General features: G+C 40.1%; 1 protein-coding gene across 1 annotated transcript in view; it reads right to left on the bottom strand.

Moving 5' to 3' along the window:
• Window positions 1–556: 556 nt before the first annotated feature.
• The window catches only part of cps1 (carbamoyl-phosphate synthase 1, mitochondrial), a 52,053-nt gene continuing 35,065 nt past the window's right edge, over window positions 557–17,544 (bottom strand). Inside the window, exons 29-38 of the mRNA XM_020635654.3 lie at window positions 17,148–17,225; window positions 14,837–14,944; window positions 13,617–13,706; window positions 13,161–13,331; window positions 8,663–8,737; window positions 8,437–8,535; window positions 5,012–5,071; window positions 4,716–4,828; window positions 2,240–2,369; window positions 557–2,134 (exon numbers count right to left, since the gene is read on the bottom strand). Of these exons, the coding sequence (XP_020491310.1) occupies window positions 2,021–2,134; window positions 2,240–2,369; window positions 4,716–4,828; window positions 5,012–5,071; window positions 8,437–8,535; window positions 8,663–8,737; window positions 13,161–13,331; window positions 13,617–13,706; window positions 14,837–14,944; window positions 17,148–17,225 (1,038 nt within the window). The 3' untranslated portion in view covers window positions 557–2,020. The remainder of the gene's footprint in view (window positions 2,135–2,239; window positions 2,370–4,715; window positions 4,829–5,011; window positions 5,072–8,436; window positions 8,536–8,662; window positions 8,738–13,160; window positions 13,332–13,616; window positions 13,707–14,836; window positions 14,945–17,147; window positions 17,226–17,544) is intronic.

The following is a 17,544-nucleotide window of genomic DNA, read 5'->3' as shown; positions in this document are numbered from 1 at the left end:
TTTGTGTGGCCGTTGAAATGTGCTGCTTTTCTGTCCTTCAAAGTTATAGATGCATGCAGTGTGTTTAACTTCAAACCCTCCAAATAATTAAAATACAAACAAATGTAAAATCATGTCAACAGCTGCAGGAAGATTGCTGAAAAATGTGCAGGCAGATAAATATTTACTGACTCTGGAGAATTCTGGGTCTGTTAGTGGAACCTGGAGCAGTGACACTGGCAGGGCAAAAAAAAGTAATTTACAGCCTTATAATAACATTAGCCTTGTGTTAGGAAGTTTGTGTATGATAATCAATTTGAAGACTCGTATGTTGAACTATGAGCCATCTTTTGGCCTATTAGTATGATCATACTGGTGATGTGAATAAATGACTTTAATAAGCATTGGCAGGGTTTCAGGGGTCTTTAAGGGATGCTAAGTACACAGTATGCTGGATATTTTTCATTGTGACGACGGCAGTAGTTCAGATTTAACATGAACAAATGAAGTATCGAAAAAAACACAACATCCTTCATGGTTTATTCCTACAGAGAATAAAAACAGACACTGTTAAAAATATGGTCATAGTCTTTTTATTTCCAGAACGTGAGGCTGAGGAGACCAGTTTCAACGACGAGGACAACGAAAAGAGATATTTGTCCCATACTGGCCTCTCTTCACTTGCTCCTTTCAAATTGAAGAACAGGTTTTGAAATCTTTCTTTTCACATTTGGAGTTATTAATGGTCACCCACAATAATATCACACAGTGCGCATAGTGTACTTTTACCCCTCTAGAAACTTGCGCACCTAGACTGCATGCCAGCTTGTGTTACCTAAAGTTTTTAAATCTAGTATGTGAGGTAGAGTCTTCAACTATCAGGCTCATCTCCTGCAGTATCATCTACCAGTTTAGGCTCTGGTAGTCAGACGTCCACACCACTTTTAAGATTGTAATAACACGCTTTAAGGAATGTCCCTCTCAAATCCAACACACACACAGATCCACACATGGAGCAGGCATCACATTGAGTTCTGTTAGAATCTATTAAAACACAATAAAACAGAAACAACAACATATAATGCTTGACTGTGAAGTATGTGCAACTTAAAGTGTGAGGTTTTTAAAATGCAGTTTAGGATAAAACATGGACTCTGTGGCAAACAGTATTTACACATATTAATCCAAATACATAATCATGTCAGATGACATCTTTAGAGCTAAGGCTCCACACTCGGAGCAGTTGAAATTTAAAAAAAACATATCAAAAGATGCGCAAGAATAACTGCAATAGCAGATTCTCCTTTTGTACGTTAACTTTAGGCCTCAAACCCTCATACCATTCTCCGACTAGACTATAAAAAAAAAGCTTTATTAAGGATATGAAATAAAGACCAAACTGTTGGTAAAAATTGAGCTCAGGCAGAGATAAGGAGGTGAAAACACCATAACACATATCACTTCACAGACAACCTCAGTCATACACTGAAGAAAAAAAAAAGGACCTTAAATAAAAGCCAACACTGTAACAGAAATACCCTCGCAGGTACCTCTTTATTCCATTTAACCCCTGGCGAACATTTTCTTCTTCTTTTGATTGACTAGCACATCTCCTCGAAGGGTTTTTAGCAAAAGATCTTTAGAGAATAGGGCCCACATTTCATTCTTTGCCATGTAAATATTTACTGGTAATTATGATCATGTATAAGATTGTTATCTGCTGGAAACAAACTAGTATTCCGTCCGTCATCCCCATGTATTAAAACTGATCTGTATTAAAGCAATGTGCATTCAATGTTAAATTCATTAACTCAAGAATTAAAACCAAACATCTGACTTTATCAACCTGTTTTTAAAGGCAACTTCTCAAACAGTAGCAGCACATTGTCATGGTGCAGTTACTCCTGTTTATGGTCTATGTAACAACTTTCTCCATCACACCTCGGGGTTGTTAAACAGAAACTAAGACATTTTTTAAGGACAGGAAATTTGCTCCCACTAAATGTTTGCGTGTAACTCCACAGGAGAAGGATAGTGAACTTTAGGGCTGCTTGCTAACACCTCTGTATTGGCTTTCTTTCTGCCGGTAGTGGAAGAGGCTGCTAGTGTCAAGCTTGCCGGCATAGCCAATAGCCTCTGCAAACAGCTTCACCACCTAAAACACAAAATAAAAGCACTTAACTTAAGTCCTCAAGGGAGAGAGATGTGCATTTAGCAAATCACCAGTTGTGCTCAGCCGCTGGTAGTGGACGTTACAGACCTGGTAATTGGTGATGAGGGGGACTCCGTAGTCGACAGCCATTCTGCGGATCGTGAAGTTATCCTTCAGGAAGCGGGTGTTGTTATTGGGCAGGTTTACCACCAGGTCAATGTGACCCTCGCTGATCAGTCTGTGAATAAAACATGACCAGTCTGATATAACATCACCACAAATATAAAAATAAACTACTTAAAGCAATATTCTAAATCGAATGGCCTCCTGTCATTATATAGCTTTCCCATTAGCAAAAAAAAACAGTGATAAGCTCTGCCGCTTTTAATAAATATCAACACATTGAACAGGTTCTGAGGTCCATCCCAACTGTCTCTTCTTTTAGAGCTAAACTCAAAACTTATCTATTCTCCCAAGCATACATATAGTTACTTTGTGTGTGTGTGATCCCTTTTGTGGTGTGTATGATTTGATTGATTTCTGTATCTTATTCAACATTGAGCCTACCGGTAATGTCAGTACTTGCTAAATTACTATTCATTTGTAAGTGTTACAAGGTTTCAGCACACCAGCTTAGATAGGCTGGTTTGCTGTTTTATTCAGGTCTAGTACTGTACAACCAGAGAGCAAGAGTCAACCAGTGAATCATGAAGCATAGTGAATGTAGTATTTATTAGGTCAATCTTAACTTTGTAGACCAAACCAGTCCGGTTGGATTATCAGTACAGTTTTTAGCATTTAGCAGGTTGGCATCCTTGGCTGTACGAAGCCAACATAATGAGTCTGTAAGTCAGTCTGATCATCATTTTGAATATGCAATTGCCACTGTGCGAAATAAAGCTACCTGTTTGGCTCTCTGATAGTTGAATAGTTGGTCCCATGACGTCATATCTCTATCCTTCTTTGTCTAAGGATGTTTGTTGATACATGATCAGTGTTTGAGAAAATTGTGTTGACCTATTAAATATATGAATTCAAGTATCTCTCTCTCTCTTGCGCAAACATCAAACTCCTGGTTTCTGAATGGCCTTTTTCATTTGAAGGCCTCTGACAGACAGCATTGGAATAAGGGCTGAATTTTAATGGAAATATGGAGGACAAACAACAGCGACAACAAAGGTCATGTTCTCCTTCACAAAGTTTTGGCCTCTAAGCTGCCATCCACAGCTGATGCCTGCCAGCCTGCCAGCCAGCCAGCCAGCCAGCCAGCCAGTGTGTGTGTGTGTGTGTGTGCTTCGTTTGGTCTAGGCATATTTAATTCCCTTTACATCCTCTTCTTCAGCAGCTCATTTCCAAACATATGGTGCAGATGGCTTCATTGTGCCGTGATCATGACTTGTTTACACAATCATTAGCCGACTATCGCAGCCTGCTACTATCATTCTATGTTCCTATGATGTCAGACAGAGGTTGTACTTCTGCAAGAGACGTTGTTTGTCTTCAAGTGCAGTAAACTAAAAATGTTGTCCTAGTTAAACGTATGGCAAATACAACTCAGTACATTTACCCTTCATTGTTGGTCTGATAAAATGAATCCAAAGACACTTCAGAGGCTTTTTTGACCTGACATTCTCTGACATAAGACTTTCCTCATCTTCCAAATCCAACTTCTAATTCAGGCTAATGCAATGAGTCTAGATTTCTAAATTAGCAGCATCTCCTTTGATCTTTTCAGTACATCAGAGAGCTAATGAAGGGGCTATGCCCTTAGATCTTAAGGCAGCATCTGATTAGATATTATATTAGATATCCCAATTTTGAATCTCATGAATTCATGCATTACTTCAGCTTGGCCTCAGGTACAATAAAACCCTTTTCACGCATACAGAAATCTCCTGAAAAAGTCCCGAGATTTGGCACTCGGGACTGATCCCGGAGGGCTATATGTGAATGCAAACAGCCACATTTTTCGCGCAGAGTTTATCCTGCCGGACCCCTAGTATTTTATAAAGTCTGAGTGAGCTGATGCGAGAATGCAGCAGGATATACTCCAGAGGATTCACCTCGAGCCAATGGGACCCCAGTGATGTTTATACAGTGACTGTCTAAAGTGTCTGCACGTGACCACTACGATTTCCGTGCACGTAATTAAACAGCTGCATTCTGTTTTCTGTTGGTCAGTATGTTGTTCTCCTCTCTTTAGTGGATGTTGTCATTCCATTGGATTACACATAGCATTGATATAAAGGCAAATATTCTCATTATAACGTCGTGTAGCGGACTCTGTTGCTTCGGCTGCTACTTCCGTGTTGTTTTTTACGTCACGTCTTACCTCGGGAAATCCCCCGACCCCACCCTCCCCTCTCCCGCTGTGAGGAGCATATGTGAACGGCTAGGTCGGGAGAATCTCCGGAGCGGTCCTACTGTAATTATCTAGATATTATCCGGAGTGCATATGTGAAAACGGCTTAAGCAAGTCCTTGCCTGGCAGCCTAACATTAGCCTGCTTTGTTTTTTCAGTGTTTCATGAGTGTGTCAAAAGAATTAAGTGTCATATAAGTATTCAAAAAGAAAATGTCCAAACCTCATAATACCAGGCAAACTGGTGTCTTCTCCCTTCTGAGAGGGCCAGGCTACTGGAGTGGCTGGCACGTCATTGGCACACAGCCAGGCAGAGGTGGCTTCAGTAGCATAGAGCTAAAACAAGGACAAAAAGGCAAACATTAATCATAAAAAGAAAGTAAAAGAAACTCAGAGGCAGAGATGAAATACATTTATAAGGGCATAAGCATAACACCCAGAAAGCTCTGTCAACAAATATCACAGAAAGACATCACGTCTTATTTTCACTGACTGTCTGCAAAGTAGTTCCTGACTCACCTTGAATCCTTCCTCTTTCAGCTGATGGGCTGTAGCCAGGAAATTGGGTCGGAACGAATGCTGGATGGGAGGGGAGAAGGGAAATAAAATGAGGCGCCTCAATGAATCATTATGTATCAGGACAAAAAGAATGTTTTCCTGCTGACCTCAAAAATGTATCACAACAATCGAAGAAGAAAAAGTCCATTATCTGAACTCATTTCTTAGTGCCTCTCTTAATTCTCCTCATCTCTTGGCCTCCCTGTCAAATAAGCAGTCATAATGTACGACTACAGTAGCAAGATGGTAATGAAGACTATAGATGTAGAACAAGCAAACATGAGCTTAAAGTAATATTAGAGAACAGGACAATGGTAAATAGGATGGACTTGAGCTTATATGGTGCTTTTCTAGTCTAGTAATATTTTTCCCTGGTCTGTCTACAAACCAAAACAGTTATGAGAAAAGTTCATCTTCTCCGTCTTCTGCTTCACTTTTCAGAAAATGTGTGCTCAAACAGGCCGTTTGGAGATTTCCCCTTTATGACATCACAAAGGGCAGTAACCCCTCCCCCAGGTCAGTGACACTCCCACAGCTTGGTGTTTGTTCTGAACCTGAGTCTGCCTTCTCAACTTAAACATAGAGCATGGAGCGAGAAAGCCCGAGCCAGAAAAGCCCTTCTAGAGAGGGGGCGTGGTCAAACACAGCTGATTTACATTTAAAGGTACAGACACAGAAACAGCCTGTTCTGAGCAGGGCTGAAATAGAGAGGTTTATAGACATGATCTAATACAGTATCAAAGAGGATTTATAACAAGAAACTTCACAGATATGTTTTGAAAAGCCCTGAGGCTTATTTAAAAGGAGGATAACATGTGACCTTTAAAGTGCTTTCTTGATCATATAAAGCTGGTCAGGTCTGATGTATATGTAAGGAATTTAATATAAACAGTGCTTTACTAGAAAATAAAGTATCTACAGAACTGTTATCCAGTGAAGCTTAATTTACACGTGGAGTAATCATGGGTTTCAGGTTTTTGAGAATGTTAGACAAATACAATAATTATTTGTTCACAAACAAAAGAGAATGCAAAGGATGAACACAAAAATCATTGATGTTGTTAAGGCATCAGCCTGAAATGAACCACTTAATAGATTCTACAAACACAGAGTGCTGAAAACTTCTTTGTGAGGTTTTGTTACTAATTTGCAACTGACTGTGCTCAGACTGCGTGCCCTTCAGCTTAGTAAACAATATGCTTTCTAAAATAACTATTCTCTCACAGGAAAAAAAACACACTGTGATATGGTTTGATATTCTTTGTGTATTTTGCAGCTTATCCTAACAAGACTTCTATGACATATTGATTTCTTATTTGGTTTGTAATAGTAAAATGCAGCCTTGTAATTTGCACCAGTGTGCTTCTGTAAAACAGAAAGCACACAATGATATTGGGATTATGGCTGATGATAAAAAGATAATATCGACTGGACAGAAGAACGATCCTTTTCCACCTGTCTTTTGTCCAGTCGATGTTTTCTTTTTCTGTTGTGTCATGGTTTGGAAACCTCTCTGTGAAGAAGAGAAACTCTCTGAACCAGATTGTGAGGTGGTCCAATAAGCTGATCGGAGAGCAACAGCTCAGTCTAGAGATATCCAGCTCCATCTTGAACGATCAGTCCCACCCTCTGCACTGTGAACTTCAGCTCCTACCTTCTGGAAGAAGTCTTTTAGTTCCTAAGTGAAGAACAAAGCGCTAAAGGAGTAGCTCTGACCCAGCATATAGTCCCTGGGATATCTGTGTATATCATGATTTGTTTTCTCTTTGCTGCTTGATGTGGTTGTTGGAAATTTCATTAAGGTCTTGTTTGGAGGGACAGAGAGGTCTTTAACTTTTACAGATCAACTTGTCTATCATATGTACAGTTGGAAACTGCACACTTTGATAAAATGAATCCCACGACACTTCAGAACCGACTGAACCGACTGCAGCCATGTTTAAGAACACTTATAGCATAATGCATATAGTATACAGCACGTACTGGTCTTAATGCATGACATTCTCACTGTCAGTATTTAATAAATTGAGAAAAACACACCCACTGAGGGTATAAGAGATGCCTTTAAACACCAAAGAGTATTTAAGTTGTTAAGCTAGCATTAGAGCTTAATTTGAGCACACAAACTATCGCTTGAAGTTTCACCGGATAGGTCTTTTTTGTTTTGTTTTGCTTTTCTACAAAAGAAAAAAAAAAAGGACCTATCCTCCAGGATATGTGGTATAACAAATCCTGCTCTGATTCCTGTTGCACACAGTACAATCCAAAGTCTAACAGTGAGCTAGAAAAGGTTGATTATCTATGACTGGACAATTAATAATGAATGTGAGGGATTTAGCAAATCGCCATGTGGAACACAAAGCGATGGTAACATTTTAATAACCTCCAGAGTCAGATCAACAGTGTTGAATGTGTAAGGGTGTATGCCACACATACATAACAGCAGTTTAATGATACTACCACATCAGGAACATGCACTTTGGCATCAGTATAGCAAAAGGCAGTTCCCATGCAAGCACATTTCAATGGCACCTGCACCACATGAAGCCGTGTCTCACAAGTTGCACGATTACATAAAGACAGTTTTAATCCTCCTACCACAACATTTTCTCTAAACTACTCGAGGTAAATCACATCTGTGTTGCTGTGTGTTCCTGATCCATCAGCCTAAAGTGTTGGTGCGCCTCAGCCACGTTACAGTGCACATGTGACCCCAGGTACTTGCCTTGAAGAGGACCTGTTCCCCAAGAGCACCAATTATACAGCTGGTGTTGTGAGTGCTTTGTTTAAGCTGCATTAGTCAAGCTCGCAGTTTGGCATCCCGGGGTGGCAGCAAGACTTAATTACAAAACTCACATAATGTGGTGTCATTAAGCAGTGCTGTGCTACAACTTACATTTTGTTCTTTGTATTTTGCAGCAAGTTTAAGCAGCAATAATGATTCTTTTTGACTTATGAAGGAAGAGGAAAATCTTTTGCATTGAACTATTTTTTTCTTCTTTTTCACTCTACATATATATATTTTACACGATTTATATTTGTTTGGATTATTAACTGAGTTTTACATCAGTGTAGCATTCATTCAGATACGACCTCATAGGTTTTTTGCCACCTATTATTATTATTATTATTATTAGTATTCCAGTCACATGAGAGCTGTTGTTTTGAATCACATGAAGTGTTATTAGAATCCTATGTAGTAAGATGGGACCATGTGAGAAACAACCTGAGAATTGGAAGGCTGGCATTGTGAGAAGCTGGTAGCCTGAAAGACTTAAGCCACCTGTTCAGAAGGCACATTGTATTGGGTGTCTTGTGGGCAGGAAGCCCCAAAAGGAAATGCAAAACAGGAGGCAAAGTGGACTTCCAGATGGCTGTAGTCTTACCTGAATCCCTATCAGGATGCCCTTCTGTGGGAGCTTGAAGCCTGTGGAGAGCATAGCCTTGAGGAAGGCTGAATAGATGTTTGGTCCAAAACAAGCTACCTGCAAAACACACAAATAGACACACAACTGTAAACATTGGCTTTCAAGTGAGGTGGTTCCAAATAAATACTAGAGATGAATCACCACACAAAAAAGCACTGTGTGTGCTACTGTGGATGGTGCTTACCTCTCCAGTGGAAGCCATCTCACAGCGGAGCACAGGGTCTGCTTCCCTCAGCCGAGGCCAGGAGAACATGGGCGCCTAATGGATGGAGGGAATAAGGAGGGATTGGTATTGACTCTTTGGCTTTGCATTTCATGAATAAACTGAAATAATTCTATTTGATTGACCCTCGGGAAAAAAACACATAGTTTACAGACAGAAATAAACTAATTGAAAAATGTTACTACAATTAAAAAGAAAGTGGCAATCAATGAACAAGAATCCTCTACATCAATGACATCAGTAATTTGGGACCATTTTAAGGGATTTCATGACACTGCTGCCACCTAGAGGTGAAACATATAATACCATGTTCTTTTAAATAAGGTAAACCCAAGCCTTTGGCAGTAGCACAATACGCCTTAGGGATAATAAAAAAGTTAATGTCAGTCATAATGTCAGTTAAATCGACCAAATAAAAAAGGTGTTTTATCCCCCAGTACCCTTTATTATTTAAAGTTCTTCTCTGCAAACCACATTTCTGAGCACATGTGAAACTTTTAGGTGGCATCAGAAGACAGATGAGGAGTCAACGAAAAGAACGTTCCAGAAATTAGAGACAACAAACAAAGGCTGGAGAATGGCCTCTCGAATTCAGGCAACAGGTAGTCGCATTAAAAGCCTATTTGCATGCAGTCGCCATGGTGAGAGGACGGAGGAGATGAAGGTAGGTGGCCTGTCTGATTGAGCAACAGTTGGATGAACCAGATTAGCGTGAGAGGGTAGCGTGAGGGAGAAGAGAAAAAGTGAAAGAAGACAGAAAAGTAAAGAACAGGAAGAATAAAGGTGAGTGGAGAATGAAGATGAGGAGGACTGAGAGAGGAAGCGATAACAACACGGGAATCATTTCAACTATTTGAGAAATAATCTAGACACTTCAAGCAAATAATATTGAAAAAAAGTAAGACAAGAGATTGAAATACAAGATGAGATGATCATTTTTAAGAGAATGAATGACAGGAAAGTGCATGGACAAGGCAGAAGCTTCTCGTTATTGTATTAGAGATAAATTAAGAATAGTGGGGCGCCATGTGGGAGGCCATTCTTATTCACCATTTAAAAGCAGACAATGGCCATTACCTTGAAGAGAGAGAGAGAGAGAGAGAGAGAGAGAGAGGGGTGGTGTGGTATTGTATGGTCCACAAGTACGCACACAAGCACATACAGAGGCAAGGGACACAAGAGGGGGTGGGATATTCATCCTTGAAGTGGGCTATCTAATCAGCTGAAAGTAATGTTAGCATACTAATGTAAGAAGGGACACAGAGAAGGGAATGCAGACGGGGAGCTGGCATCGCTTATCACTGCTTTGTTCAAAGAGTCAGTGAAAGACAGAGGGGTACGGGAGATTAAAACTGCAGAATGTAACAAAGAAAGAAAATGAAATAGTGGGAGAGGAACACATACAGAGAGAGAACATCTGCGGGGTAACTTTTATCAGTGCAATAAGAGACAAAAAATACAACAACAAGAGGAGAATTTTTGAAATACAGACGATGAGAGCCCCAATATTTCTCTTCATGCCAACTGTTGGTACCACATCTGGAAGCACATCTGTAGTAAGAAATGAAAACTATGCGGAAAGGAGTGGAAACACAACTGCAAACAACAACATTTAGAAAATGCCATCACTGCACCAACACCAGTAAGGATTTTTATTGGCCTGAAAATGTGAAACTGTTCACAAGGCTCTGTGAACAGAACTATGAAAAACTCATTGGTCTCAATTATAATGGTTCGTCCTCCGATTGCAATGGTGCGTCTCGGACAGAATATATGCTACTGTCACGATAAGCAAGGCCATGCAACCACAACATCCCACAATGACACACAAACACTTGGTCCCCATGTCCCCATTTCACACCAACCCACCCACACTAAGCGACAGTCAAACTGTGAAGCTCCACAACATGAACAATGTTATCTCGGGGCACCAGCTGAGCTCCAGTGGAGAAAGAAATGAATAAAGTAAGACATTACCACATTACATTGTTGCTCACTGGGGTCCTTGTTGTAGGCAAAAGTGGCACCTGTGTAAATGTCTCTGAATGGAAATCACCCACTACATTTGTACGTACAGAATGTTGAATGTCTATTCATACATACATATTTATTTATAGTATTGCAAATGAACGGATTCAAAATAACTTGAGCAGAACAACCGAAAGTTTTCTAGAAACTCACTTGGAATTGGTGCGCTAAGAAGAGCTGGTATTGGAGGGCACTGATGGGGCTTTACCTGGGCTTATTGACGAGTTTGATTCTGGATGACCTATGATAGAAAGTTACTTGTTTGTATGTGCTGATTCTAAGTTGTAAATAAAAAGGAGATAGGATACACGGGTTGCTTTGTAAGTGAATGCAAAGGTGCTTCAGTTAGGTATTGGGGTAGTTGCATTATAATTGCTAATTAGCTTTAGCATTAGGTGATGTCAGAGTTCGGTGGTGCTGCTAGTGAAGCCGGGGTCATTGGTAAGGTGACTAGAACTGTAGCTAGAGTATGTGCTACTAGTAGCATTGGTTATCTGAAGCTACGAGTTAACCACAGTGTGCTAACATTAGCCTGCTAACACAACAATGCAGGCCACAGACAATTAGCATGAGCAAAGTGTTTAACGGTGCGTTCTAATTGAAAACTTCTACGTGAACTCGAATGGAGAGGGGTTGGAGGTGTGCCGCTGGAGGAGAGCGGAGGCTTCAGAATAGCGGAGGTGTCACCAACCAGCAGTTTGTTGTGGGTCAATGCTCGTGCTCAAGGGCGACATCTACTGGATCAAAAAGTCGCACATTCTTTCTTTAATAAAGTAAGTTATAGCCCAACATGGTGTTGTTCAGGTTTCACCTCCTCAAATTGTAGCCAGCTCTCAGTATTTGTCAGCATGTAAAATGGGCATGCTTTTATTTAGTCATTGGGCTTACACGAATATGCCATCTGCAAAGTCATTGTGATGTGCTCCAGGACATAGGCAAGGGGAGAAAACATTCAACTTTTTTTCCCTTCAGCCAATAACTGTGCACTAGGGAGTGACAGCAAACACCCAAATCCACTTCCTTCGTCTCTAAAGTTGTTTTGCTGCTCTTTCTCCAATTCAGTGCCATAAATAAAACTGTGTTATTGTTCCTATGAGTTTGTATGATAAGACAGAAATTACACAAAGGGGACTTGTTAGTGAAAAGAAAACATGGTCTCAAACGAGGGGACTGTCAGACGGAGAAAAGAGGCAGAGAGTGCAACAGAGTGTGTTTGACGGGGAATGAGAGAGAAGAATGGACGTGGTCTCTCTGGGTGGCAGTGAGTGGTGCCTGGTGATGATACATCGAGGCCAATGATGATGAAGGCAGAACAAAAAAAAAAAGAACATTTTGATGTTGCACACTTCCGGCTAAGACTGCTTAAAGGTTTTTTAGACAACCAGCATGTTTGCTTGATATTTATGCAGAAATATTGTGTGAAACGGGTGGAAAATAATTCGCACTACTTTGTGAAACAATCGTCTTGATTTTGGCAGGGTTTCTGGTTTCTGGCAAGACCCACATTAGTCAAGGGGTATGAAGTCGGCATCATAGACTCCAAGTAAACTCTGGAAGTCTTCTAAGCCAGTCGCCTTGAGTATTCGGAGCTCTGATTAATATTCCTCACCACCGTGCAGACTACAAATTGAAAACTTTAGGTGGTGGGGAAGAGTTGGGGATTATACCTGCGTGATTGGCTCCAAACTACAGCCATTGTTACAGCAGCTCTGTTGTAATTAGACGGAGAAATTACTTTGGAAAAAAAATAGCTTTGGAACAGCTGGCGAAACGAAAACTCTCTCGTAACCAATCTGAGAAGTAAGCCTCCCAGCCGGTATGAGAAAGCAACCACTTCCCCCCGCTGCTCACTTCATGCCAAGGTAGAAGGATAAAACAGTAATTGCTGCCTTTAATATGTGATCCAATGGAGGCTGTAACAAAAACTGCCGTACCCATTAACACATCATACATGTGGAGTGCTTATTATTAGAAATAATTATAATATGTATAACCAAAACAAAAGGCAGTAAGAAGTTCAGAGACGGGACTAACTTGAACAAGCTATTACTTTAAAACTCAATTTTATGTTTGTTGCCATGAAGCCCCCTAATTCTGGTAGTTACTAGTGTGCACTTCAATTAAAAACTTCATTTCTATGATACACAATAAAAGATTTAATTATCAATATCTGGACCAGTTAAATATCTGTGATAAACGTTTGCCCTCTTTGGAACAGAAACAAAAGGCAAGCTATTGTATAGGACGCTGTTTTTTGAGCTCAGAGGAAGAGCAAACCTCACATACCATAATCAGCTTCTTCCAACTTATAGTTAATTTTCCATTCTCCAGTCAATGCTCGCTGTTCTCTTGTAGTATTTAAATACAACTTGTTACAATTGAGGACAGTCTATTATGCAGAAGCCACAAGTAGTCCAGATTGAATTCTCACCTTGATGCCAACAAAGTCTACAGGAATGATGGGGTTCTCCAGCGAGGGAAGACTGGCCTCATCCATAGGCTCTCCCACCATCACTTTGGTTGCCACGTTGATAAAGTCCACACCGATGGTTTTTGACACGAACGGGAAGGAGCGAGACGCCCGCAGGTTGCACTCGATCACCTAAAAAGAGGAAGAACAGAAAAACTGTCTTCACAAAAGTAACAACACACACGCAATTTAACAGAATAATCATTGTACATGTTGACTAAGGCTAATCAAAAGGAGTTTATTACCATTGAATAAACACATTCCTTTGTGTGTACTGCAGCTGAGACATTAGAACTGTAAGCTGCATTTATCACAAAATGCATTCAGCTTTGCGTTTGTGAATGCATTGCCTTTAACGCAGCACGGTGTGGAAAAGTCGATCCATCATTTAGTCAGTTGTTGAGAAATATTACCTACCATGACATCATTGCCTTTAACCAGGAACTGAGTGTTAAAGGGCCCAGAAATTTCAAATTCCTGTGCAATTTTGTGTGTGGCAATCTTGACCTAGGGGCGATAGAAAAAGAACACGCACAAGCAAAATATAAGAGCCTTTCTTGAAATGCTTTCTTACATAAAACTGTGTTAACACAATATTCTACATGTTTTAATACACACAACATATAAACATCTTGTTCCCATGGTAGTATCAATTAGGTTTTTTTTTTTTTTTTTAAGGTCAGGGCCATTTCGGATACCGATGTTTGAAATAACAATTCAGCCTATTGCCGATTTTGATACAGATGTTTGTATAAAACTATAAAAAAAAAAATGATTCAGTAGTGAGGTGTACGACCATAAAATCCAGAATACAAGTTGCACCAGTATGTGAGACGCAGTCTGTTTTGGGGGGGTTTCCAGAAAGAAAAAAAGACTGTCACCTGTGTGACAATTTTTATTGTGTTCAGAGAAGCGCACAACCTGCAGTTTCTGTTCAGCTGTGTCGCTCTTTTAGTACCATTTCTTTTCACTTTGTGGAGTTTGCACGTCTACTAGCTGCAGTACGGCAGTTGAGTTCTCAGCCTGCAGTGAAAGTTGTTAAACACAGACCCTCAGCCTGTGAGTCACACTGCCCACCTCTGCTCATCACTCATTCACTTTTTATACAATAGTCCTTCAATCAAAAGAGCAATCCACAAGGTTTAATCATTTAACAATAAACCACTGTTTCTTTAAGTTCATGATTATGACCCATGTTAAAAAGTAGCGCAGCGAGCCTGGTGTGTGTCACTACTGCTGTGTATCCCAGCACAGCTTGCAATCAGCTTACAATACAAAATGAAGGGGGATGAATTTTCAATCGCATCATGTCGTGTGTGACGTTGGCCGCTGCACTCGAGGTAATGACGGTGTGTGTCCGCATTTTATTCTGGTATATTGGTCACACTGGTGTATAAGACGCAGCGCACTAAAAATTGATATTAATAGTTTGTATTATACACCGGATTTGACGGTAGATGCCAGCATTAAATTGATTTGGCACAACAAATAAACATCGGATCGTTCCACATTATTTGCCGATGTCTGTCAACAGGGCTAATATCAGTTGATTCCAATGTTGCATAAATCCCTGATAATAGTAGAATCCCTGATAATAGTAGAATCACCATTTTAATGCAGATGGGGAGTTGACTTACCTTTTCGAGCGCCCCCTGACTGATACTCTGGGTTGGCAGCATTAGGGTGGCATCTCCTGAGTGCACTCCTGCATCCTCCACATGCTCTGTTATGGCATGGACCAGAACCTGAACAGACAGGTAGAGATAATCTTAGAATATTTGCACAAGGATCAAAGCTCTCGTAAGGAAAGTATCCAAACTCAGGGCAGCCTTGGACTGTTCTCAGGTGAGAATCTGCCAGGCTAAGAGGCAGATGGCCTCCAGACTCGATGTGTTCATATCTACATTATGTCACAGTGCTCTTTACAACTATCAGCATATGGTGAAAGTTGGACTGTGCATGTTTAAGGTGATTAAGGAAATTCATTAAGGTGAAACACATTGAAAATCTATTAAAGACAAAAGGCGTGTATATTTTCTTAATGGGCCTCAAACAATGTACATGGTTATTAAATGTCAAAAGAATAACTTTGAACATTTCACCCACAGGAAAAGAGATTTGCATCACCAAGCAACCCTGCGTGAGTGTGTGTGTGTGTGTGTGTGTGTGTGTGTGTGTGTGTGTGTGTGTGTAAATGAGCAGCCGTGTCATTAGCTCATTTAAACTGCTGCTAACCACAGTATTCATTAGCACTCTTCAGATAGAGCCTGTAATTAATACGTATTATCTCTGACTTTTCTACTCTCCCACACATATATCTCACACACACACACACAGTCTGGTCAGGAATAATGAGGCCTGTTTGGTATTCAATGAATGGACAGCTTGTTAATGTGATACTGAAGATAATGGAGGGGCTGTATTCAGGAAAAGCAGGGAGAGAAAATGTACCATACAACTGGATTGCCCAAGTTCAAACCGACACCCTTGAAATGACTCCTAAAGCCTCAACAATAGGGAAACAGACAGGGCGTCCAGGACAAGTATAGAGGAGGCTCTGCTGTGACTTACTAAGCTAACAATTATACAGCTGCAGAAGTTTTACAAGTTCAACCTGCATATTCCAAGTGACTGCTGCTGTAAAACTTTAATATTACGGTATCATAAGTCTGTGCTTCCACGTGTCTCAGGAGTCAAATCAGACTTACAATTTACTTTATTCTGCATCCTTCTTGAATATGTCTTTAGGTGTTTTCGAACCAAACACTTCTGGGGACTTATTGAAGAGGAACTATCCACTCGGGAGTTCCCTGAGAACTATACACCATAGGGACTTCTCTGTCTGCATTCACACTGCCATGGTAACTACGCTTCAGCAGGAGCTATAAAGGTTCCTCAAAAAACAGGGTTCTAGGAAAATAGTTCATAGCTCCTGCGGTGCAGAATCAATAAAAATAGAGGGGAGGGTTCCAACAGTTCCTAGAACTATGAGTGATGTTCCTGCGGTCTGAAAACGCTTAATATCTTTAAGTGACTAAAAGTAAAACACATTAGTTTAATTCACTAGATATAAAAATCTGTTTGTTTTTTTCTTGCAGTTATTAAATGTCACTGTTATTCTTTCTGTCTCTGCATCAGAAGCCACTGCAATGCAGTTCAAGTGTTGATCGTTGTGTTTCCATTTTGACACTGAAAGCCAACAAAGGCAAGATTGAAATATTTAACATACAATACAATGACGGATATGCACAACACTTCTAATAATCTAATAACGAAAACTTTTGGAGTTTTCCAAACTAAACTAAAAAATGAACCTAAATCTATGTTATAGATTAGGTTGGAAAATATGACAGTATGTGTACGATATCTTTATAAACGAGCAACACAGCAGGAGGATACTAAGAAAACCAAAGACATTTCTGAATCTGAAGTGCACGTCAATCACAGGAAACAATATGTTGAACATGAAACATAGTGCCCATAACTGACCTAATCAGAGAAGAAAAAAGTCATTTAGAATCCCCACTTTACTGTGTTTGGGTTTTAATGAATCCCATCCTCCCAATTAGAGCTGTCTAAACTGTAAAGTCTTTTCATCCAAGATGAATGAGATTACTTCTACTTTATTCATCTACTGGGCTCACTATTGGTCTCACCTCTCCATTTAAACTGAAAAAAAATGGATCACTGAATAATTCTAGGCTGAAGCGATGAATAACAATGATACGGTTAGGAATGCTCCAACAGGATGTCAACATAAAGTAAAGAGAGACAAATAGGCTGTTTAAACATTCCTCATTATCATTACATTAAGGAAAGGACATATACTACACTAAAAGAGTCATACTTTAAACTAATGGGAACTTATTTTTTCAGCCACACAATGGCATTAAAGAACGTTAGACCAAAGCTGATGTACATGGACGGATCATGTCAGTAATGTCTCACCTTGCCACTCTTAGCTACAGCATCCACCTCCACCTCCCGGGCCCCACAGATGAACTTGGTGATGACTACAGGATGCTCCTGGAGGAAAGACAGGATGGTTGTTCCATCAAGAAATTAAATATTACACAACCAAACTAGGACATGGTTCTATGGTGTTCTTCATGGTGTTGGAAGTAAAGTCTGAGAGTTTAGTTTCAGTGAACATCTTGTGATTTAAGCTCTGTGCTCCAACACACTGACTTTGAAACAACTCAAACACTGAGTTTGATGTAGAGATGTGCTGTTGGGAAAATCAGGGACGATGCCGATACCGATGTTTGAGATAGCAATTAAGCTGATTAGACCCACAATGCCAACATTTTCTCTAATGTTCAACAAATTAAATAACTTCTCTCTG

The sequence above is a fragment of the Labrus bergylta genome, chromosome 13 (genome assembly GCF_963930695.1).
Source record: "Labrus bergylta chromosome 13, fLabBer1.1, whole genome shotgun sequence".
Classification (NCBI taxonomy): domain Eukaryota; kingdom Metazoa; phylum Chordata; class Actinopteri; order Labriformes; family Labridae; genus Labrus; species Labrus bergylta.
The sequence above is the reverse complement of the archived record's forward strand: the minus strand, read 5'-3'. Positions and strand labels throughout refer to the sequence as shown.